The sequence below is a fragment of the Brachyistius frenatus genome, unplaced genomic scaffold (genome assembly GCF_029030835.1).
Source record: "Brachyistius frenatus isolate BFR_SWC_R1_liver_20210118 unplaced genomic scaffold, ASM2903083v1 Contig_12, whole genome shotgun sequence".
Classification (NCBI taxonomy): Eukaryota; Metazoa; Chordata; class Actinopteri; family Embiotocidae; genus Brachyistius; species Brachyistius frenatus.
In genome coordinates this window covers 6,059,263-6,082,728 of record NW_027210611.1, presented here as the reverse complement: position 1 = coordinate 6,082,728, position 23,466 = coordinate 6,059,263, and the positions used below count along the sequence as shown (strand labels likewise).

The following is a 23,466-nucleotide window of genomic DNA, read 5'->3' as shown; positions in this document are numbered from 1 at the left end:
CAGGTAACATCGGCTCCTACTTTTAACTCTGTAATATGTCTTTATTACAGGTTACAAAGCCAATCATGACATATTTATGTAGTTGTCATGACAGAGATGTCTTTAAGAGTTTCCATGACACTGTCAAGCAAGCACTACTCAGTTTTCTAAAATGATCTAAAGTCAGAGGTACAGTAAGTGAGTTTTCAAAACCAAAAGTCTCTGCAGCTGGAAAAACCAGCACTTAACGATGAAACCATACTGATATTTACCTCTTTATTGTGCTGTAACTCTGAAATCAAAACCCTATAACTGCATTGCTTATAAAAACGAACCCTTTCACTTTGCTACTGGAACACTTGCACAACAAATAAACTAGATTTGTTGTTGTTGTTTCTGTTTTGGGTGTGATGAGCTGTCATACTTGCTTTTCGGCAAGTGGTTTTACATGCCTCATTATCACGAGTGTAATCTGCTCTTTCGTACTCGCCGCTGCTAAAATGACAAACTTCCTGGGAAGAAAAGATAATTACTGTCAGTATGCATTTGCTGCGGACACTTCAGCGGCACAGACAAAAGCTGGGATCTATCATTGTGTCAATATTATGTCGTAAATTATCCTCGGTGTGAGCTTCGTAAGCATTTCATCTCACAGTAAAGGATGGTAATCAAAAAATCACACAAAATGTCAAGAAACATACACGAGCCATTTCTGCCGCCTGTCTCCGTGTGGACCGAACTCTCTGGAATCACGCAGCGAGCTGTTTGATGTATGGTATATAAATTGATCGGTGCAGTCGCAGAAAAGTGAAAGTTTTGGAGGTTGGTTGTGCTTTGAATGTTGACGCGTCATACTCACAAAGTTTTTGACTGCAGTCACTTGAAACCTGTAAGAGAATACTAACAATGTCTGATCACAGGCCTGAGGAAAATATATTTTTGAAGTAAGTAGGCTACTGGAAAGATTCTTTGGCATTTGGTCTGACTGTATTTTCTACAGACGCCAGTGGTGCAAACGGGAAGCCATTCAGTGAGTGTTGTCATTCAGTGTTGATCTCATGCATCGTGAAACCATGCATTTCAGCAACATACTCTGGTTCTATAGACTCTGAATACAGTTCAATCTGCAAGTGAATGCAAACGATTGCAGTGTGCATTTGGCAAAGCACCAAAAGATTTATTTCAGTTGTACATAGGTTGTAGACATACTGTAATTACACAGGTTTAAAAGCGGCTCTGGAGTCTTTGCTATCATAGCTTTAAGCTAAAGAGGGGCAGATGCAAACAGATCTTGATCAAAGTCAAATCTGAGTCAAAGAAAAACAAGCTGGAAGACATAACGGCGCCTGGGCTCGGCAGAATCAATGACATGAACCCAAACGCTCGGAACCACTAATCCTCCTGATCTTAAATTATAATGGCGAAGGAGGGTAACACGTAGAAGGCAGCGCAGAATCACAAAAAGAGCACTACTCATCTGGGCACTCAAATAGCCAACAATACAGACATTCAACCCGACATTTTTCAGAATCCAGTTTTAATATTTTTGAATGAACAATTCAAGGCACATGAAAACATTTCGTTCACTGTTACAAAGAAAGTATCAACAGGGCTTTTTCTGTGGATTTGTGAAGAACAGTTGGACAAATTTAATCACGTAAAATTCATTTATCTTTGTAAGTTAGAAACCACAAATAATGTTCCAACATGATTGTGTTCCAAAGATATTAACATGGTTGAAAAGCTAAATAAATCCACATTAAAAAAAAAAAGAAACTGAGGTATAATAAAGTCTCTCTGGAAGAATAAGCCCTTTCTAAGAATATTTATATTACTATCTTGCTTTATTATGGCTTAAGTTCCTAATGGGCATATTGTACCAACTGGTTTGTCTTTTATGCTAGGCTTTTTGAGTTTGATGTTGTGTTTCCAGTTTGTTTTTAATATCTGATAAAAGTCCAATAATGGAAGTTATATTATTTACAAAAGGATTATTTCATACTTACAAATTGGAGCTTTTGTCAAATGTATGCCATGAATCTTTTCAAAAGACATAATACTTCTCATGAAATTTGTTCCTAACAGACATTAAATATATTCATAGGATTTATTCTAATATAGTTTTACCGAATATTTATTTAAAACTTTAAGAGCTGGGTCACATGCAAGTTTTTAGAGTGGATTCGGAAAGGAACAATATTGTACAAAATAATAATAATAATTACAGTTTTATCAAAAAGCACTTTTTTGTAGCACCTTGAGTGTTTTGTGATTCTGCACAAAAGCACCTCTGTGGTTGTATTCAGAGCAGCACCCGGAGCATCCAGAGAGGGAGGCATGGTGGGAGGGGGAGGACAAGGGAGGGTGGGGCTTTGGGTGAGTGGATCCTCTCTCTGTTGCTGAAAGTGCGCCACTGTCCGCCACGGCATCAAATGTCCTTTTCCTGATGTCACTCCCATTACTAAGTTAAAGTCATGTGAATCTGGCCCTACAAGGGCGAGGAGTAGTTTCCCCTGGTCAGCGCTTCCATGACAGGGCCTGAGGGGCACTCTTCTTCTTCTTCTTCTTCTTCTTCTTCTTCGGGCTCGAGTGGATCTTCTCGGCAACAAAAGAAAACACAGGTTTTTGCTTCGCGGGGAGAGAAGGTAAAGCTTGTCAGATCTCAGCATGTGGGTGTTGTAATATATACCCTCTGACCCTGTCCTTCAGCGGGGGAGTATGGGCGTGTCTAGCCGAGGAAACAGACGGGGCCGACCTCGAAGCCAAACCTCTGGTTGGAGTCCCCAAAGTCATTCAGCATGACGTCAATGATGGGCAACTGGTCGATGCGGGGAGTGTTGATCTCCATCACTGTCTTTGAATAGCCCTGCTTCAGCTGCAGACAGAAAAGGGCACATAGAACAGACAGACAGGTGTTTAGCAAGGTGGTCCAGGTATAGGTCATACAATGTCTTACAGGAAATATCAAATAAATAACAGGGGAAGAAGATCCAGCCCGCTCCCTGACCCAGAGAGAACAGGTTGAGAGAGCTGGATTGACATACTGCGTTGTGCTGAAACAATCAGCTGATCAGTTGACTGACAGACAAATAATCCATGATAGGTATGATATGTGAACTATTTAAAGCCATTTATCAATCAAAATATGCAGCTTGCAGACCTGCAAATGTGAAGATTTTCATCCTTTCTCTGTTTTATGACATTTTAAAGGCTAAAGAACTGCCAGAAAAAAAAAATACACATATCAATCTATAGTGAAGATTATATTTAGCTGCAGTGCTAACATACATGTTATAACTAACCTGTGCAGGTTTAAACCTCCAGGTTTATATTCATCTTTTGTAGAAAAGTAAGAAAAAACTTCTAGATGAGACGTACTATTAACATCAAATTATATGAATCTAGGAATCCAAAATTAAAGAGTACATGTTTTTTCTTGAAGTAAAATCAGTTTCCAACACCTGATGCTGGTCTGCTGCAGAAGTTCTCCTGTTCAAAATTAGCCTACATTACTGCATGATGATGGCAATGATTAACGAAGCATTTATGCATCTCTAAATAAAATGTAGGTTGCACCACATAAACAATTTTTCACAGAAAAAGTGAGTTTTTACTAAATATTTACTAACTACAGTACTAATCACAATCCATATTTTATGCAGCTAGCTGAACTAACTGTTAAAACTTATGACGTGTTTTAAAGACTGACATACACTCGACGGCCACTTTATTAGGTACACCTTTCTAGTATCGGGTTGGACTATGTTTTACCCTCAGAACAAACTTATATCTTTGTGGCGTAGATGCAACGAGATGCTGGAAACATTCCTCAGAGTTTTTGGTATTGTCATGACAGCATAGACGATGGACATGATCAGCAACAACAAGATACTCAGGTGGTGCTTCAGTGATGCTCAGTTGGTGCTATGGTGCCCAAACCTCCACCACCAGCATGAATTGTTGATACTTATCCTACCATCTGAATCTTCCATCTGAGATCGAGATTCATCAGACCAGGCAGCATTTTCCAATCTTCCTTTGTCCAATTTTTGTAAGCTTGTGCCCACTGTAGCCTCCGTTTCTTATTCTCAGCTTTGAGTTACTGTTGCCTTTCTGTCAGCTTGAACCATTCCTCTCTGATCTCTGCACAGAGAACTGCTCACTGGATGTCTTTTCTGTTTCGCACTAGAGATGATTGTGCTTGAAAATTCCAGTAAATCAACAGTTTCTGAAATACTCAAACCAGCGCCAACAACCAGTTTAAAGTCATTGAGCTCGGTTTGAGCTTGAGCAGATCGTCTTCACCATGACAACATGCCTGAATGCATTGAGTTTCTCCCACGTGATTGGCTGATTAGGAGCAGTTGAACGGGTTTACCTAATGAAGTGGTCTTGTGTGTATTTGACCTGACACTTCAAAATACTGTTCAATAGTGATGCTCACTGGAGAGAATTTAAAGGATATCTGTCTCAAATTATAAAACTTGATGCCAGTACTGTTGCATATTTCCATTTTACTCCAAAATACATGAATATTTATGGGTTTACAGCATAATTAACACAAAGTCACACCTAGATTTACCTTGGATCAGCATCTAGGTTTAATATATTTACATCTTGAAAGTTATATTACAGCTTTTAATGCTACATGGATTTCCATTTACTTAGGAAGGTGTTTTTGATTGGATGACGTTACCAGTGTTTTTCAGCAATCTGTTTACAATGGTGCAACCAGGTTCAGTAAATCACTTTTTAAAACTGCCGAGCAGCTCCGAAGAAAGCAAGGATTTCACAAAAATAATGGTGATTTATGAATAGCAGGTGCAGCCCAGTTATAGTTTGTCCCTATTTTTTAAATATTCCCATACTGACTCCTGGTACTTGATTGTCCTCTTATTATTCTGTCCACCATAAACATTACTTCATGACATTTCCCTACAACAGTATACATATTTGTAAGGATTAATGGGATTATACGGGATTTATACAAAGTTTAATTGCAAACCGAAAGTTAGAAAACGAGTGTTTACCGAGCAGCCGTCCATCAGCGGCTTGATGAAGGGATTATTGTCGTAAGACATTTCCTCATCGTTGGAGCCCAGGAAGCGCAGTGCCTTGTCGTAGTTGTCAGCCTTGGCGTCGTACCAGGCCACAGACTGATGGCAAATGTAGGTGAAGTTCTGCCGTGCCGAGGAGCTCAACAGCTTCAGGAAGGTCATCTGCACTGTGTTGATGGTGTTTTCTGCCCCATCAACGTAGTTCAACTGGGGATAGGTGGAGAGAAAGAGAGAGGGGAGAGAGAAGAGGAAAAATGGGAAAGAAGAAACGAAAGAGGACATTAAGGGATGGAGTGACGTGAGTGGAGATGGAAAGTTGGAGACAGGCAAACAGAAGAGAAAGAAAGAATGAGAAAATTGAGAAAAGGAAGGATGTAAAGAGTAAAGGGAGGGAGACGTATGACAGGAAGGAGAGACATTAGTGGGAAAGAGTTACTTTACGTGAGACAAAGTGATAAAGGAGCAAAATTGAAAAACTTATCTCAAAAGGATGTTGAATGTCTACTGGGAGGTAATAGAAAAAGAAAATAAGAAGCTGTGTGGGCTGACTCACGATTTTGCCACGTTTGAATTCACTGAACCATGAGCCCGGAGCCTCCTTGGGCCAGTTGGATATTCTGACCTACAATAAAAACCAAGAAAAAAAATGTATGAATTATAGAGATTATTAACATGTCAAGAATAAATGTGCTTTACACAGACTTTTGTTAAATAGCTGCAAATATCACGAATAAAAATGGTGACTTTAAATTTCTATAATGGTCTGATAATGTATATAACCAGGTGTTTGAAGTCACTTACTCCTGTGGATTTCTTATCTGGGTAGATGCATGTTTCTCCCCCTGCTGTGAAGTTACAGGACACTTTGATGGCGTCTCCTATGCAGCCCTGGTTTGGATCAATCCAGTATTCACCTGAGAGAGAAGCAGAGCTATGAGACACAGCCAAGACAAACAAAATGCGCTGATTTTACAATGTATTCTACTACTGATGAATCCTGTGAGATTGTTGATACTATGGTAAACACGATCTCGGTCGTACCATCTGGGAAGTCGGGCTGGCTGAGGTGCAGGTCGTTGCAGGTCCTCGCAGGGTTGTCCTGGGTTCCCAGAGGGAACTTCAAGCGCTCAATGTCCTGTTTGAGGTTGTTGAGAGATCCGAAGACATCCTCCATTCCCTCCACGCCCACGTCGTCTACGCCGTAGTCTGCCAGCGCATCGTCTCCCTGCATCTCAGCCTGCCGCCTGGTCTTTCTGGAGGGCTGCTGGAGGGGCAGCGGCTGGATGACATCAGCAGGTGGACCCTGCAGCACAGAGGTTTAAGGTCGAGCAGATCGCTTCTATTATTTCTATTTTTTGTTTTTGTTTTACCATGTAAACTCTTCTACCCTGGGATAGAATGCCAACACTTACTGTCAACATTTCTTAATCTTCCAATTATTTCCTAAATAATCAATTAATCCCATAGTCAGATGCCTCATGATGTCAAATGCTGACTTTGATTTGTCTCACTACTCAACATTTAAAACTTCAAAGATATTGAATGTCCAATGCTACAAGCAAAGAAAAATATTATATTATGAAATGACCGATGATGAATAATTAATAGATGATCAAAATAATTGCTAATTAGCCTTAATAATTTACTAATAGAATAACTCACTAATTGTTTTAGCACCAGTGACGCATAATGTTAATACAAATTTATACCAATTTCGAATATTGGTAAGCTCTCTTTAAATTAAATGTCAACAAAGAGGTAACTTACAGGAGGTCCAGGTGGCCCAATCATTCCACTGTCTCCCTTCTGACCAGTTGAACCCTGAAAGAAAACAAGGCATCACAGACATATTTAAAAGAGAACCCATTCTTACCGAATGTAGTGGTAGGTGAAAACCATCAAAATATTGAAAAAGAACCAAAGAACAAACTTACAGTTGATCCCTTAGATCCCTTCTGTCCTTGAGTACCCTAATAATAATAAAAAAAAAAAAAGATGAAGAGGTGAACAACAGCTGTGGAACAGAAGGTGGAAAATACACATTTGGTCGACAAGAAGTGCAACTTACAGGAATTCCAGGAGGACCAGGGGGGCCGAGAGGACCTTGTGAACCACCAATACCCTTTTAACACACAACAGATCAGATCATTCAGCATGCAGTAAATGCAGGTCCAAAATAAAATATGATATTTTATCTATGTATGTGACCACAATGTCTTGCAGTTAGCCCTAGGAACTGAAAATGAAGTATAGTTTTTTTTTCATTAAAGATTATTTGTGACAATATACCAAAGAACAATTTTTCTTTGTTTAATAAGAAGATGCAGGACACTCACAGAATCGCCCTTTCCACCACCAGTACCCTGAGGTCCAGGCAGACCTCTGTCTCCCTTCTCTCCAGGTTCTCCGGGAGGTCCAATCAGACCGATCAGACCTGGATGACCCTGGAACAGGCGGAGAAGAAAACGAAGAACAAATAATTTGAAAAAAAAAAAAGCACTGAAATAATTCACAAATCAAAACAATATTTGTACTAATTATCCATCTGACAAAAAGTAATTTTCATACACTAGCAGATAAAAAAATAAAAGTGAAACAAATACGGTAATACATCTGTATGTTTATGGACAATGGTCGGCCAGACAACCTCAGTACTGTCTTATTTCTCCCTATGAATAATTTGTTTGTTTATTGTGGTCGTCATAATTAACACTGGTGGTCCGTCTCAGCACCTGCTGCTGGGCAGAGTTATGACCATCTGCTTCTGACTGCTGCATGCTGGCATTAAACCAATGACCATTACACAGATGATATTATTGAACTTATACATATTCATTCGCTGCATTAAATCACTGTGAGAAAAACTCCTGGCAGAGCAGAAGCTTTCTTCATCTCGCTGGGAGACAGTGTGCAAAGAGATAGGGAGGGAATAGGCCGAGATGTTTGCTTACTTTGGAGGTTTCAGATAAGGCACATGAGCAGATATAGAGAAATACACAATAAAGCAATTTGAGATTAGCATCGTAATAATGTCTTGCCTTCTCTCCCTTGTATCCAGAGTCACCTTTCATACCAGGAAGTCCAGGGGGTCCCTGTGGAGAGAAAATCAGTTTGTCAAGCATAACTGACAGCAAAATGAATTGCTATTATTTTGCAGTGGGGACCAGCAGAGATCTCTGCACTAATGGTGACCATTGCATATCTATCCTCCAGAGCTACTAAACCAAGTATCATACCAAAAACCTGCATATTATACCAGAAAACCCCATATCTCAAATTCATTCATTCTTATCTAATAACCAGAAAGCATGCATTATTATCATTCAGTCCAGCAGATTTTTGAATGCAAACAATCTGTGCTATGAGTTTATGCTGCAGGTTTGACAGTATTCTAACAGGGAGATGGAAGAAAATGCCTTACAATAGGTCCAGGAGGGCCGTCCTGACCAGAAGCACCAGGGAGTCCTTGCTCACCCTGAAAATAAAGAAAAACAATTATTGTTTCAGAGGTTTTCTTCCTGTTCAAAGAAAGTTTTCCCTCGAGCTTTCGCCCACATGAGAAATACTGAGAGGTTAGGTTCCTCTCTATAATGTTGTAAAGTTCTGTTGTAAGGACCTTACTTTGTTAGGTGCCTTGAAATAACTTGTGTTGTGATTTGGCGGTATATAAATAAAATTGAACCAAATAAACAGACAGCCTGGCTCTGCCTGACAATTGCTCAGATTCTGTGTTTGCTGTAATTATAGTCCAGAAACCCTGTTTGCATTAAAGTTCACTCGGCCACTCTGAAGGGCGGACTATTCAGAGATCAGTGGGGGTGGCAAAGTGCGATGACATTGCTGCTGTGGTTGAGTTTAGGCTCACAACATATGTCATACAATGGTCACTGCTCCAATAGTTTCAAAATTAACCTAAGGGATTTTTCACCTAATGGGCAACTGAGAGAATCTGGGTCCTGTAACACCAGGCTTATAAACACCAAGAGATTTTGAAAATCTACTCACAACAGCACCAGGGATTCCACGCAGACCCTCAGCACCAGCTTTTCCAGGGGGACCCTGAGGTCCCACGGGTCCAGTTTTCCCAACAGGTCCCTCTGCTCCGGCTTCTCCCTGTAAAACAAAGAGACATTAGCAAAAAACAACAACAAAAAAAACAACAACGGTCTATTGGACTAATGCAAATGTAGTGTACCAATTGGAGTTCTCTTCTAAACATAATTTGTTTCTCACCAGAATGCGATGTGTGTATCCTTGAGGCCTTAAAAACATTGTTCCATAGTACTGACAACAGTAAAATAAATGTCACAGGGTACAATACTTTGCAATACAGACAGTCCTATGGTCTCTGCACTACATGTGTTAAGATTAAAGTCAAATATATCTCTGCTTCAGAGAAAACAAGACCTTTATCCAACTTAATTTTAATCCTGAATTTGAAAGTCACTGTTCGATATTCTGCAATGTTTTCTACCATGCAGGATTCAAGGATTTGCAACATCCAAACAGATCAAATGTGACCAGGTCTTATCTATTGGCTCTGAGCAGAACCAGCAAGTTTTTATGTATTAAAGTTCCAGAGATGTCATATTGACTGGGAGGAGGGGATTATATTGTTCTGACAACCAATTAGGCCTGGATGTGACACTAAAGGATCACAATGCGGGCTTTGTCTTGTCTCCATCAAATCAACTCTAATCCTTTACCTCGATGTGGATGTGAATGTGTGCATGTGAGGAGGAGAAATCAGAAACGGAGTGACAAAGTAGAAAAGAGAGAGCCGGGCTGTGTCTGAGATTTGTCAGGTTTTCTGTTTGTGCATTTCTTTGAACCATCTCATTTGGAGACAAACAATTTCTTTAAGGCTTACAAAGATGTTCCCTCTTTGATGCACTTCGATTGTGCAAACACTGGCATGTTATGGATTTTAAAAAGCAATCAAACGTGTTGATAGGCTCAAGAAACATGACTGCTTCTGCTGTGAGACCAATTTGAATATTCTTACAAATACAAGCCACATGAGCCGAGTTTTAGAGGACAGGGGATTGATAGGTGAAGCTTTGTCCTTCAAAACATCTAATGGACATCTTTCTTTAAGACATTTCATTCAGTTTTATTTGAATGTTTAATTGGAATTGTCATTTATAAATACTTTACTGGTTAGTTGTAGTAAATTGTAAACATGACATGTTGTACTTAAAGTTAATATGAATTGGACTGGTACTGATACCTTACTGGTTCCTGAATGGTATTTTTTTCAACATCAATTTTATGAAATCCATTTTAAGAAAAAGAAAATTACATTACACATTACAGTACATTATTTCTTTCAGTTTAGAGGGGGAGAGTGTTACCCAGGTTTTCTGTAGCTACAATTAATCCACTAAAAGCCTCACATGCAAGCTATCGCTAGTCACTACAATTTACTGAGGTTCCCTAAATGCCTCAAATGCTTTCGGTAGGTTCCTGGCTAGTCGGCTTCACACAGGCATGCCTCTGATCTTAAGGTGATAATTTTGTCTTGCTGCAGTTGGGTGCTGAGCGGTGGATTTTTGTCAATGAAATCACTTGATTCCTCTGGCTAAAAATGACAGAGCAGTGGGAGGGAAACAATATAGGAAAATTACAGGCTGGACAGATTTTAAAAAATAGCTGAAAGATACTATAAAGCTCAGTAAAAATTAGGGGAGCTGCAGATTCAGGAGATAATTCTCTGTAGGTTCATCACTACAAGAGATGCCTTTGTTATTGCATATAGTCATACTATACTTAGGCTTTATAAAAATATTGATTATAGCTGTTTTAAGATCCTTTAATGCCTCCAAAAATAAACAAAAAATAAACTCTTGACTGAAGAATCAGATCTGCACTTCAAACATTGATGCCTCAACGTTGATTCGTACAACGCAAGTTTTTCTATCTTACCTTGGATCCCTTTTCTCCTTGTCTGCCCTCCTGACCTGCAAGTCCGACAGGTCCCTAAGAAAAACAACAATCAAACACTATTAGAATTTTGTAGGTGAGAACTTAAAATAAAGCTATAATCATAATTAATAACATGATTCAGTAAGCTCCATTATGTCAACATTTTTTAGGAACCTATTCCTTTAAATGGTCCAATATTTACTGACAAACGGTAGTTTAATGTACATAATTATTCAGCTAAAGCACGCTCTGACCTTGAAAGGGAGAGGATTATGCAGGGCCAAGCAACAGCAATGCAAGCAAATTGTCCTACATTCCAAACATACTGAGATAAAAAGACATCAGCATTTTCACCAAACAGCCTCTGGTCACAACCTTGTAAGTGGGCTGACATTTGCCATTAGAAACCATAATCAAATAGACCAAACAAAAGCCACCCGTCTTCAATGTAGGTTATGAGCCCTGGCAACCGTGTATGTGCATTAGTGAATATGTGTGTGTGTGTGTGTGTGTGTGTGTGTGTGTGTGTGTGTGTGTGTGTGTGTGTGTGTGTGTGTGTGTGTGTGTGTGTGTGTGTGTGTGTGTGTGTGTGTCTATGCAGGCATGTGTGTATTCACCCGTGCGTGTATGTGCGCTAATGTAGTCAAGCAACCACATGCATCAATGAGCACCAAAGCGGAGTCAATTTTGAGGAGATATTGGGAAAGAGACTAACCCCGAATTACCTTGGTGAAGGATGAAAAATCATATCGCAAAGTCCATTAATATGGACATGCAACTGGGCTCTAATTTGTTCTGTGTAGGCTCTGTCACTTGCACACTACCCCTTTGAATACAAATTCTGGGGGTAAAAATTGCTTACCATATCAATGTTTTAAAAAAATGTATCATCAACCACTCCATCCCGTCCGTATTTAACATGAGCCAAAGAACTGCATCGAAAACACGCAAACTAGTGAGCCTGATGCTTAACAAGCATTTCTGGTACGGCACCACCACAGGTGCATCTTTTATCTAATGCTACGTTATCTACCCAGTGATCATTTTTTGTCCAACAGCCCACAGAATTGTACAGTATCTTCACAACTAGTGTGGTCATGATAAGGTTGATAAATGAATGTTTCAGTCGCATCACACATTTTTTTTTTATCACGTGCTGCAGTCAAAATGCTGCTTAAGAAAAAGTGAAAAAAAAGATGAGCTAAATACACCGAAAGTATCAAAAGTAGAAGTACGTGATATAACTCATATGTTGGATTGTAAATACTTTGTAGTTTGCTGGGGTACTTTATACACTTAAGATAGTTTAGTCCTGTGTTTCCCAATCTAGGGATTAGGGCCATATACGGGGTCATGACATAAATTAAGGGGGGCTGAGACAACTAATGGGAAATGAATGGGTTTTATGCTGCTATATTGTGTGTAAGGAGTCACAAAAGGTTTTGAACCACTGGTTTAATCTTTGCAATCAATGTCTTTGTTTTCTAAAACTGTTAAGAGGTCGCTACAGCGGATCATCTGTTCCATCCTCTGGGCAATCACTCTTTTCAATCAACGTGATCTGAAAAGTAACTACTGCTATAAAATAAATGCAGTGAAGTAAAAAGTGCATCATTTTCTTATGAAATGTTGTGGGGTAGAAGGAAAAAGTATCATAAAAATGGAAATACTTAAGTACTGTACATAAACCTAAGCAGAGAAGGTTGATTTTGAAGCTATGGAGGATAAGTCAGACTTTCCTGAGCAACATCTCTGCTGAAGTAAACAAAAAAGAAATAAACTGACTTCAAATGTGAGAGTCTCATTTCTGTCTTGCCATGTTGTGTCAGCCTTTCATATGGTACATTAATGGCATGCTTTATTGTTAATTGTAAAACATTATTACTGTAATTGGAAGGCATCGTAAAATGGCTGCGCCAGTGAAATGAAATAATCTCAGCTCAAGTTTGATGTGACAGAAAGGGCATTGAGTGCCAGAAATCAAAATGACAAGTTAATTTCCTGGCATTAGCAGCAGCAGCACTCCTCCTGCTTTCACGTAACTGTCATTTAAACCCACAATATGTCAATATTCTCTTAACAGGATGATCGCTATTTGCAATTTCGGGTTATTCTAGACTCTCCATTTAACTAATGGAAATAATTTCCTGTCAAACTCATGGAGATCAATTCAAAAATCTAAGCATATGATCATAAATATTTATTACCCTACAGTGAGTGATAAAATAGCTGGGGGCATGTAAGAGCACTGAGGCTAAAAATAGAGAGTGTCTCAAGAGTTTAACAGAAGTATTTTCTCATACATCATTCTGGAAATATACTCACCCTTTTGCCAGGAGGTCCTGGTACTCCAGCCTCACCAGATGGACCTGCAGGGCCCTAAAGTGCAGCAGATAGAACAGATATAACTCCACTTCAGAAAAATTGAGGGTATTGTTACATAATGGTTATTATTATTTTTTTTTTTTACAAATGTAGAGATATCTCAATTTCACAGGATGGAAACTGCAAAATATTTTAAAATGCCAAAACTTGAAATTTCGCCTCCATCTTCTTCTTAGTGATTCTTTTTCTATACTTAAATTTTTTTTAAGAAACACCAGAATTACTGAGATATTTATACAAAATGCAGCTAATTCTAAATACTCTACATTATCTGGTTATTGTAAATGCCAAAGAGTGAAACCTACTCTATTTCCCTGCATGTAATGAATCTTAGTAGCACAATGTGTCTGGCTGATACTTTTGAATTTTTTACATGGCTATTTTTTTTTTTTTTTTTTACAATTTCAGTTCCTGTTAGACTTACTGGTTGTCCAGCCTCTCCATCGTCTCCTTTGTCACCGGCTAAACCATCAAGACCCTAAAAAAAAAAAACACAAATAAGACATGACATCATTAATCAGTTGTCATGCTGTGACAAAGCTTGGACAATATTCTGACCCATAAAAAAAGATTTCTCCTACACAAAACAGAGAAGTTATCATGAATAAACATACCAGAGGAAAACAAACACTAAAGGTATAAGGGCATTTTTTTGGCCTTTGAGTCTATTTCAATTATCAATATTTACTCAGACTCACAAACATAATGATTTACATTATTTATTGTAATGCATATTCTTTAAATGCTATAATATCCTGAACATAAAACCATATTTGAGGGATAAATGCAGCACTTACACCAGCACCAGGCTCACCAGGGGGACCAGGGTCTCCTGGAAAGCCGACAGGACCCTGCAGACAGATCAAGACACGGAGAAGACTGAGCTTGACTCTTATATTTAACATCATGTCAACAACAACTGTGGAAGCAGACAGCTCGACAGAGAAATATGACACAAGGATGCTGTCGCTGACAGCTCTAATAATGCATCAGTTACGACTGTGTGTGTGTTTCAGCGCGGATGACGCACAGGGTTACCCTTGGGACCATCATCTCCGGGGGGACCACGGCCACCGGGGGGTCCTGCAGCACCTGGGGGGCCGGTTTCTCCCTTTTCACCAGTCTCTCCTCTTGGGCCCTGAAGGAAAAATGCATCAAAGTCTTGTCACTATGAAGACAACACAAGGGCCATCCACACCACTTTGATAACAGGATGCTAATAAGGCACCAAAAAGAAAACTGTTATAAAAACTGAGCTTTAAGCATTTGTTTTATATATAGATATTTGATCATAGCTGCAAATGAAAATCTGAATTTCATCCACGAAATGATAATGCCAAATGGTCCAGCATCATATTTCATTAGAGTAATAGCACAAATAGGGCCTTAAAGCATTGGTGATGACTCAGAGCAGCAGCTGAAGCATGAATACAAGCTCAGAGTCATTAGTTGGCCCATTAGAGCCGAGCGCTTCTCTCGTCAGCGTGGCACCTTTAAAATTGACCTCGATATGACGTGCAATACCGGGTCTATCTGTCACTGTAAACAGATACAGAGGCAGCAGACGGAGACGTCAATACAATCTGATGGATTCAGACTCAAAGAGGGTGAGTGGCTCACACCCACAACTAAGGTGAGGGATCCCTGGTATTACACAAGCAATGGCTACTGCTCAGCCCGGATCGATGGTACTGCCCAGATCTGAGACATATCCTTATTTATACAACTACAGACACTTTTTTGCAGGCAAACCAATGAAATTATGAAACAGATTTTTTTTTTATTTTTTTTTACCATTTTTCGATTGATGTAGTTGATGTAAATTTACCACCAACCAAGTGTAATTAAAAAAAACAACAACTACATGCCGTTATGATGCGGCTGTCACCGAAAAAAACAACTCCTGACATATTCAGACTTTCTTTCCAATAACAGCCTGTTACAAGAGCTTCGATTAATGACAGCATCAACAGTGGAGGAGTACAAATGTGGCAGAGTTAATTATCTGCTGAAAAGCCCTCAGGTGGCGAGCGTTTCTGTGTATCAACCTACCGTAATCTGAGGGAAAATACTCAGAGGTAAAACAGCCCCCATAGCTGAAGCATCAAATAATAAACACAACCTAATTAGCTGCACTCACAGACGTTGCTTGAACAGTCACAGTTACATATGGGAGGAACTGTACACGAGGACATGCTGCTGGATTAGGTATAAACCGTCAGTTCTCTTGTCTTTGAAAATAAAACTTACTATTTGAGATGTGAGCATGACACAGTGTACTTACTCCAATACCAGGCTCTCCGGGTGATCCTGGGTTGCCAGCCTCACCGGTTTCTCCCTGTGATGTCACAGTGAAAATGTGCATTAATGTGTGAAATATCTCTTATCACAGTGACATTAACCAAACCAGCATTATTGGCTGACTAATTAGTATCAACTGCCACCTCTTTTTGTTTTTACTTTGCATCTCTATAATTAATGGCAGTGTCCTTTAGATGTGGAAAGAGAAACACTCAAAACAAGTTTCTTTTTTTCTGCAAAACATACGAAGGGAAACTAAAGATATTAATTTCTTGGCGATGAAAATTTCTTCACAAGTGCGTCATCTGGCATATTTGGTTCTTACCTTCTCACCAACACCTCCCATTGCACCAATACCTCCAGGGGGACCTTGTGCACCCTGCAGATAAATCAAGCATTGGTTGAAATAAGTAAGAGAGTCACATAAAAGAAATGTATTTTGGACAAACTTCAGTTTTGAAATACAGAGTATGACTAAAGCTTTACAGAGAAGAACGAAGAAACTTACATTGGCACCGCTCGATCCTTGAGGGCCTCTGGGGCCAGGAGGACCAGGTGGACCCTGTCAGAAAGACAGGAAAATATGTTTAGAATAGTGAGATGTCACATGATTTCCAACCAAATTTATTTACACAGTAATAGATAAATGCTAAATAATCACTGTGCTGTAAGGTATATTTTACTGTTAATGTAACTTGAATAATAGTGAAACCATAGTAGCCTCTATGATAGTAGTTGTAACATCAACATGTCAGACCTACTGCTGTAATTTACTGCATAACTTTTTGTGTCTTTCTTTGGAAGTAGTGTCACACCAAACAACAGTAGCCATGCTTTGTGCAATAGTTATCAAATGCAGGTAAGATCATTTTAAGAAACATTTTTCTGATGACACTCTGTCACTGAACTTGTGAGTTACTTGTCTAGACCCCATAAAGGGAGAGAAAAAAGTACAGGCTGTTCTGTTTTATGTCATCAAATCAAACCTTTATACGATATCTAGACATGTACTGCTGTTTTGTTCTGACTAGTCAACTTACTCTGTAGGACTCCATTGAGAGTGAAAAACTAATAAATGATGGTAGAAAAAAACATCCTGCACAGAACCAGAGCATCGAAGTTTCACCCATTGGAACGTTTGTGTCAATACATCTTTCACTGACGAAAACATCTGCCTCCAGCCTCCAGCCAAAACTTCAGAACAATCAGCAAAAATTCCCTTCCACTTCACTGGGTTGTACGTGAAAACAATGTGAATTGCTGCAACAGAGAAAAAGTCTCACCATTGGTCCGACGTCTCCATTTTCTCCCTTCTCGCCAGGAGGGCCGGGCAAACCCTGCGAAGGAGAAAAAAAACACTCTTCATAACTCAGAAAAAGAGGTCGTGTGAGGCAACACCTGAGACAAAACTGCACATTAGATAAATCCACTGATGGGACTATAAATACTTTATTTTTGCCGCTCATTAACAGGTACTTTCAGATGATGTGTGTTGAATACTGGGCTTCAGGATGCAAGGTGATAGAGAATGCATTAATACAAGCAGAACCCCCTGAGTGTAAACACACAATTAGTCAAAAAGGACACCTTTTGTAATTAAAGGGTATGGGAGGCTTGGGTATAATCAGCCTGTGTAAATTGCTAGGTAGGAACTTCATCCATCTACGTCCACAGGAGAGTGGAAACAAAGGGGACAGTGCAGGCGGTGCGTATTATCCAGGTTCGAAATTCAATCAGGCTCGAATACAACAATTTGAATACACCTTGGCAGGGAGTATCTGTAATGAAAATGAAGAAGCTCTCACTTGCTGTTGTAGCTTATTGTCTATGTGCATAATTGTGGTTATTATGTGTTGTGTTAGTTTAACTACAGTGATGGAGCGTGCGTAATCAATAGGTGGGTGGAAAGCAGCAGTGATAAGTTGCTGTAAAAATCAAATGACATAAATATCTATCACTGCGATCACATATGTGTACTTTCAGCCTGTTAAGTTGATTTACAGTACTTTGAGATGATAGAGGATAATTTATTACAGACTCTGACTGGGACTTTAGTCACAGTAATAAAGCATGAAGGTAATGGGAAAATAAATAAATGATCAAATAAATGATAAAACATCATGTGTAATGTTCAAAAGTGACAGACTCTTGATCAGTAGTGGACTTGTTAGGCTTGTTTGTAAATGTACTGGAAGAAAATAGAGGCACATTATGAGTAAAATTAACAAATGCCATATACAAACACACAAATACATAAGTACTCTTTGGCACACATTAGAGGATATCAATAAACGTTTACTTATGACTTGGCATTTCTCTCTTTTTTTCCACACCAGCCTAGAACTATAAGGACTCTGGTGTAATCAAATCTGATATTTACTTTCCTCCACGTCCCCAATCTTAACCTCTTAATCTGAAGAATTCATCCGCCAGCAGAGGAAACCAATATTCCACAGCAAACACAGCCCCGTACGATGGAAGGCTTTCGGACTGAAGCCATTTGTTCCCCATAGTCAAAAATCATTAATGCTACAGATAATTGCATTGAAGAGCTGAGCTCGCAGCGGCTGCTGCCATCTATTGAAGGGCAGCTTAGCCAAACATAATTAAAAGAGTGGAGATGGAGTGCATTATGCCCAATTAAAAGCCAATTGCTCTTAATAACAACGTTATCTGGCCCTATTGACCAGCGGGGCTTCGCTCTAATTTCATCCTCAGTGAGGCCTTGGATAATTGACTTTGAAATATTCTGAAGTGTACCGTTTCTTTATTCATTGCGACCAAAGCAAGTTTCTTCCACTTTAGCTTGTTGGCTTAAGGAGTCAGTGAGCTTGCCTTTTGTTCATATTTCACTCTGTTGCAGTTTTGAGGAAAGGAAGGCTGAACTGAGCAAAGTAGAGAAATACTTGTGCTTGTACTTCACCTACTACTTCTACCACTACTACTAATGATAACTATAATAAACCTTATTTATATAGCAATCTTTAAAAATTAAATCACAAAAGACTTTACAAGACAAAATAAAATCATTTAAATTATTAAAATAGAATGGGGAAAGTGCCTTTGTAGAAAATACGATCTCAAGAGGTGAGAAGTCCAATTTACACCACAAACCCTTTAAGGTGCATTTATAGAAATATGTTTTAAAGGGATTTAAAGGAGGATAAGAAGTTTCAGGGTGGGTGCCCAAACAGAAAAGGCCCTGTTGCTCCTGGTCTTTAGCCTAGACAGAGTAGGGCAGCACTGCCATAATAATTACTCTTAATATTACCAGCACACAGTTATTATTTCTGACCAGCTAACATATGGCAATAGCAAATCCAGAATATATATATGTATTATCTTTAAGTGAGACTGCATCTTTGGCTGAACACCAACAGCAGTCGCCACAAGTGACAACTGCCACTAACCCTAACCCTAAAATATAATCTAACACAAGAAGTGCAATCACTGCAATTATCTGACTCTATAATATCTGACAAATGCAATATTTACAAAGCTTAATGTTAGCTAACAGAAATCACCATAGCTAACCATTAAATTGTATCTGAAAAAAAAAAACCTAATTTGAGTGGATTAGATTAAAGATGGGTGCATAATGTTGGTTATTTTTTTCAATGTTTTATTAAGAATCAAAAGCACATGTTTATGCTTCTCTGGAAACTTACATGGTCTCATTTTGATACCAAGAACTGGTGCTGCACTCAACACTGTGCGTGTTTCCAAGAAAAAAATCTATAAACTACAGCCATTAAAAATAAGATAAATAGCCACAGATCAATGTGTATTGAGGTGGAAAATATAAACTGTGGGTCAGTTATTGATAAAAAAGCCCTCCAACCCTCCATGATTTTTAAGATGCAAAAGTCTGTGTTGCTGTTTCCAGGGAGTCCTGGTGGGTTGGCAGGATATTTGTAAGGTCACGGCTTTGATACCCAACAGAAGTGTGTCTATCCAATTATCCGCATAATTCTTTCTACAAAACCCAAACTTCCAACCTGTCTAGGAGTTGCTGCCCTTTTTCTCTAAACAATCCTCTTGGAAATGAATACTGTGTATTGTAATATGTCTTTTATGCTCCATATTTGCAAAAGATAAATAGATTTGTACAACACATTGATCAAAATACCTGATTAAACACAGGCTACCACTGCAGCTGGTCTCCTATTTGGACCGGAGAGCACTGGAGGGGAGCAGTTTACTGCATGATAATGATGCAGTCTGAGTGGAAAAACCAATGGCAGCACCCCCACCCCACCCCCACCCCTTCCGCCATTAACGCCACGGCAAAATGCCAAATGCTAAATGTTAGCAATGGTGATGGATTTTTAGCACTGCCTACGCTAAAGAAAGTCCTTGAGGGGGGGAAAAACATTATTTGCCCAGGAGCAATACAAAGTACCATTAGGAGTCAAGGCTGCATTAATAAATTATGCTTTGTTTTGATGTAATGTAAATGACGCAAGGAGAGAGGAAGTGTTGTCGGTTTAAGGGCTGTGGAGGAAGTCATTCTGCTCCGGATGGATTTGACAGAAGGAAAGTACTGTGAATACCTGCTCAACGTGACCTGGTTGCCATGTGATTAGAGAGTGAGATATTGAGTATCAACATGTGTGTTTGTGTCAATAAAAAGATTTCAGAGTCAATGGAGACTTACCTGCAATCCGATGGGTCCCGGTAGACCCGGGAATCCTCTGGCCCCTTCGTCTCCTTTCTGGCCAAACATACCCTGCTGTCCTCTCGGTCCAGCTTCACCATCGCTGCCCTGTGGGGGGTCAAAGGTCACAAAATCCAAACATCTTTATTCTGATCTCCATTAGCTGGAGCTTCAGCAAATGCAACGTATATCTCAATTTTTTTTTTTTTTAATTTTTTTTTTCTCTTATGGGATATTTTATTTCTTTTTAATCTTTTTCAAGGTTACAGAGTATATCCAAACAGAGGGTGCCTCAATGCACGCATTCAAACACACATTTAATGAACAGTTACAGTGCTTGAATGCCTGTTCTGAATATCATTTAATGGCAGTTTCATCCCTCCATTAAGTGCTCTAAACCCATGTATTCTTGCGCGTGTGCGTGCTGGAGTTTTTCCAAGCACGCACCCTGGACAAGTCAACAGTGCATCTCAGGGCCAACTTATAAGCAGATATTTGCACTCATACAGTGGCGAGTAAACCTGAATGTCTATTTGATCATTTAGAATGTATTTAAAACTAAAAACAAAAAATGGACAAAGGTCAGGTAACATTTTTTTAAGCCAGTGATCCACTGTGCTGCTGGGGTATCTGAGGAAACAGCAGCCATCCAACCAGAGCTTCTCATCAGGGAAAGCAGGATACAGTGTAGCCACAGGGTTATGGTAAACAGTGTATGTGAAAGATGCTGACTTCATCTGTGAAGCCAGAGGTGCACAGGGCTACAGAGGATAGAAAGGGGAGACTACAGGGAAAGAGTGAAGTGCTGACAGACTAGGAGTTTGCAGTTCAAACGCATGTCAGCACTTGAAAGTGCTCGAGGAGCTTTCCCTGAGCCCTGGGACATGTAGGCAGCCTCGGGCGCTGCTACTGAATGCAGAACAGCTTAGAAGGAAATGTTAGGTGATTAAAGGTAGCTCGAGTACAGCGAAGAGACTAAGAGTCGGATACAAGATGGACTGAAGTTTAGAGAGACTTAAAAAAAAAAAAAAAAAAAAAAAAAAAAGTCAGCTCTTCAGGGAGACTAGAAACAGTTGTGTCTGGATGTAGACTGCTTGGGCTTAATTGCTGTATAATTTGTTATTTATTGTATCATCACAGGCACAACTCGTACCACTATTTTATTGACTCAATCCCCACTCCCAAACCAGTGTAATAGAGCTGCTCGCTTCAGGGAATTGGATGGAAGTGCCACGTAATAGAGGAAAGCCTGCAACAGATATTGTCACGAAAATGTGAATTTTGATTCTCATGATTAGTGAAATGGTCCAACACTTGTGAACATTATGTATTCAAGTGACAATGGGCAGCAAAGGTTGAAAAAAAGGGAATTTTATATTATAATCATCATAAAAATCATAGGTTTAAAAAGTTCTGTAAACTAAATTGTTCACTGTTTAAAAGTTAGAATTGTTTTCGTTTGTCTAAATGATTACATCATTTACATCACTGTCCACTTCACACTTGTGGCTATATGTACGCATCTTTGATTCAATAGCAAGCAGATCTAACCACCACAGGGAAGTCCATTACTGTCCATCATTTACCTTGAAATAAACTGCTTCTGGTCTCTGTTAGTCAGTAAATATGTGAAAATGTGCAAGCAGTGTAAGTCACAAAAACATTTTCTGTTTAGTCTGTTTTCCGAATTAAAGATCTAAAAGAGAGGGAACTCGAAAAATTCAACTCAATGAAGTTCTAATTATTAAGATGCCTTTTAGGGGCTCTAAACATAATAAGTCATAAGTCACAAGTGTACATTTTCTTTCACTAAACCTTGTTAACTTGTGAACATTTACGTCTTTAAGACTCCACAGTAATTTTTGTACCGATCCATTTGGAAATTTGACATATGATTCAGCATAGCCACATATTGTACTTGGACTGTTCAACCTGCAGACACCACACACACAGCTAAGGGATGTATAATTTATGATCCACCTGAAATACATCTCGCTGAATATATGTTGAGAGATTGTCTGTGAGACAAATCTCAGCTTCACATTATGCTAGAAACCAACTTTTACATCATAAATATGTGTTTTCTTCCAAAGAGTGACATTTCAAAGATTGTTCCAACACAACATTTTTGAGTTTTAATTAGCTACAGCTAAATAAATCACACTTGATTTGTATGATGTTAACCACATCTTGATCAATATGATCAATATTGCCCTGCCAGAGACTGTTGGATTACAAATGCTTGACCTTAGCTGAATCTTGAAAACAACAGCCAACAGACTGAGCTGTTGTAAATCTTGTTCAGCCTTGGCTGAGGAGGAAATTGGATCATTCGTTTTCCCTACAAACACCAACATTTGTCCTGGATTGAGAGGTGGGGTAAATAGTATCGTCATAAGTGATAACAGCATTAAGACAGAAAGCAGATAGTGTTGAAGCTACGCAGCACGAGTCAGAACTGTCATGAAGATGTAAATACACATGAGCAGATTGACTCACCAGGACAAACAACTGTTAAATAATTTGTTATTCAGCTTGGGCGCACTACCTGCTCACGGCAATCCGTCTCACCAGGTCTATTCTAGCTCCCACTGAGTCTTGCAGATGCTGAATCTTTGGTAGGGTGGTTGTTAAGGCCTGATAATTTACAGCAATGAGCTGTTAGTTGCCCCCCGAGCCAGCAGCTATTGTAGAAGCAGGACTTTCCCTGTTGTGTTAATGAGATGGATGAGCTGAGGATGTTCTGCAGCATACAGGGCAGTATTTTCAGCTAGTTGTGGTGACATATGAGGTAATACATGGAAATGATTGGCGAGCCGGCTGGCTGGGTGGCTGGCATACCGTTGTGAGTTGTGAGACTGTTTTTTTTAAATGAAAGGTCACAAGTTTAATCCTATGTGTGAATAAATTCCAAATTTGTAATTAGTTTAATTGATGACTGGGTGCTAAAAATTGTCCAGTAAAGCACATCTGTTGTTAAAGACTAATGAAAGAAGTCTTTGTGGGGTACCCTGATATAAATATGATGCCTCAAGTAGAAGTTGTGATTAAAATGAAATTTGTGTAGCATTACAATGACAAAAGGATGGGCATTTCAAAATGAACAGGGACCGCAGCCAAAGGTTTTTGGACTGCAGAGGCGACAGTAAAAAGCAATAATGC

General features: G+C 39.3%; 1 protein-coding gene across 2 annotated transcripts in view; it reads right to left on the bottom strand.

Annotated features, from left to right (window-relative positions):
• Window positions 1-1,123: 1,123 nt before the first annotated feature.
• Window positions 1,124-23,466, bottom strand: part of LOC138617417 (collagen alpha-1(XI) chain-like) — an 82,864-nt gene continuing 60,521 nt past the window's right edge. For both annotated transcript variants that reach the window (XM_069692415.1, XM_069692416.1), the window contains exons 46-68: window positions 20,305-20,412; window positions 16,931-16,984; window positions 16,156-16,209; window positions 15,973-16,026; window positions 15,631-15,684; window positions 14,377-14,484; window positions 14,144-14,197; window positions 13,771-13,824; window positions 13,287-13,340; window positions 10,962-11,015; window positions 9,042-9,149; window positions 8,458-8,511; window positions 8,075-8,128; window positions 7,373-7,480; window positions 7,105-7,158; window positions 6,971-7,006; window positions 6,804-6,857; window positions 6,078-6,339; window positions 5,838-5,950; window positions 5,590-5,658; window positions 5,010-5,243; window positions 2,669-2,854; window positions 1,124-2,574 (exon numbers count right to left, since the gene is read on the bottom strand). In XM_069692415.1, the coding sequence (XP_069548516.1) occupies window positions 2,708-2,854; window positions 5,010-5,243; window positions 5,590-5,658; window positions 5,838-5,950; window positions 6,078-6,339; window positions 6,804-6,857; window positions 6,971-7,006; window positions 7,105-7,158; window positions 7,373-7,480; window positions 8,075-8,128; window positions 8,458-8,511; window positions 9,042-9,149; window positions 10,962-11,015; window positions 13,287-13,340; window positions 13,771-13,824; window positions 14,144-14,197; window positions 14,377-14,484; window positions 15,631-15,684; window positions 15,973-16,026; window positions 16,156-16,209; window positions 16,931-16,984; window positions 20,305-20,412 (1,941 nt within the window). In that variant the 3' untranslated portion in view covers window positions 1,124-2,574; window positions 2,669-2,707. The remainder of the gene's footprint in view (window positions 2,575-2,668; window positions 2,855-5,009; window positions 5,244-5,589; window positions 5,659-5,837; window positions 5,951-6,077; window positions 6,340-6,803; window positions 6,858-6,970; window positions 7,007-7,104; window positions 7,159-7,372; window positions 7,481-8,074; window positions 8,129-8,457; window positions 8,512-9,041; window positions 9,150-10,961; window positions 11,016-13,286; window positions 13,341-13,770; window positions 13,825-14,143; window positions 14,198-14,376; window positions 14,485-15,630; window positions 15,685-15,972; window positions 16,027-16,155; window positions 16,210-16,930; window positions 16,985-20,304; window positions 20,413-23,466) is intronic.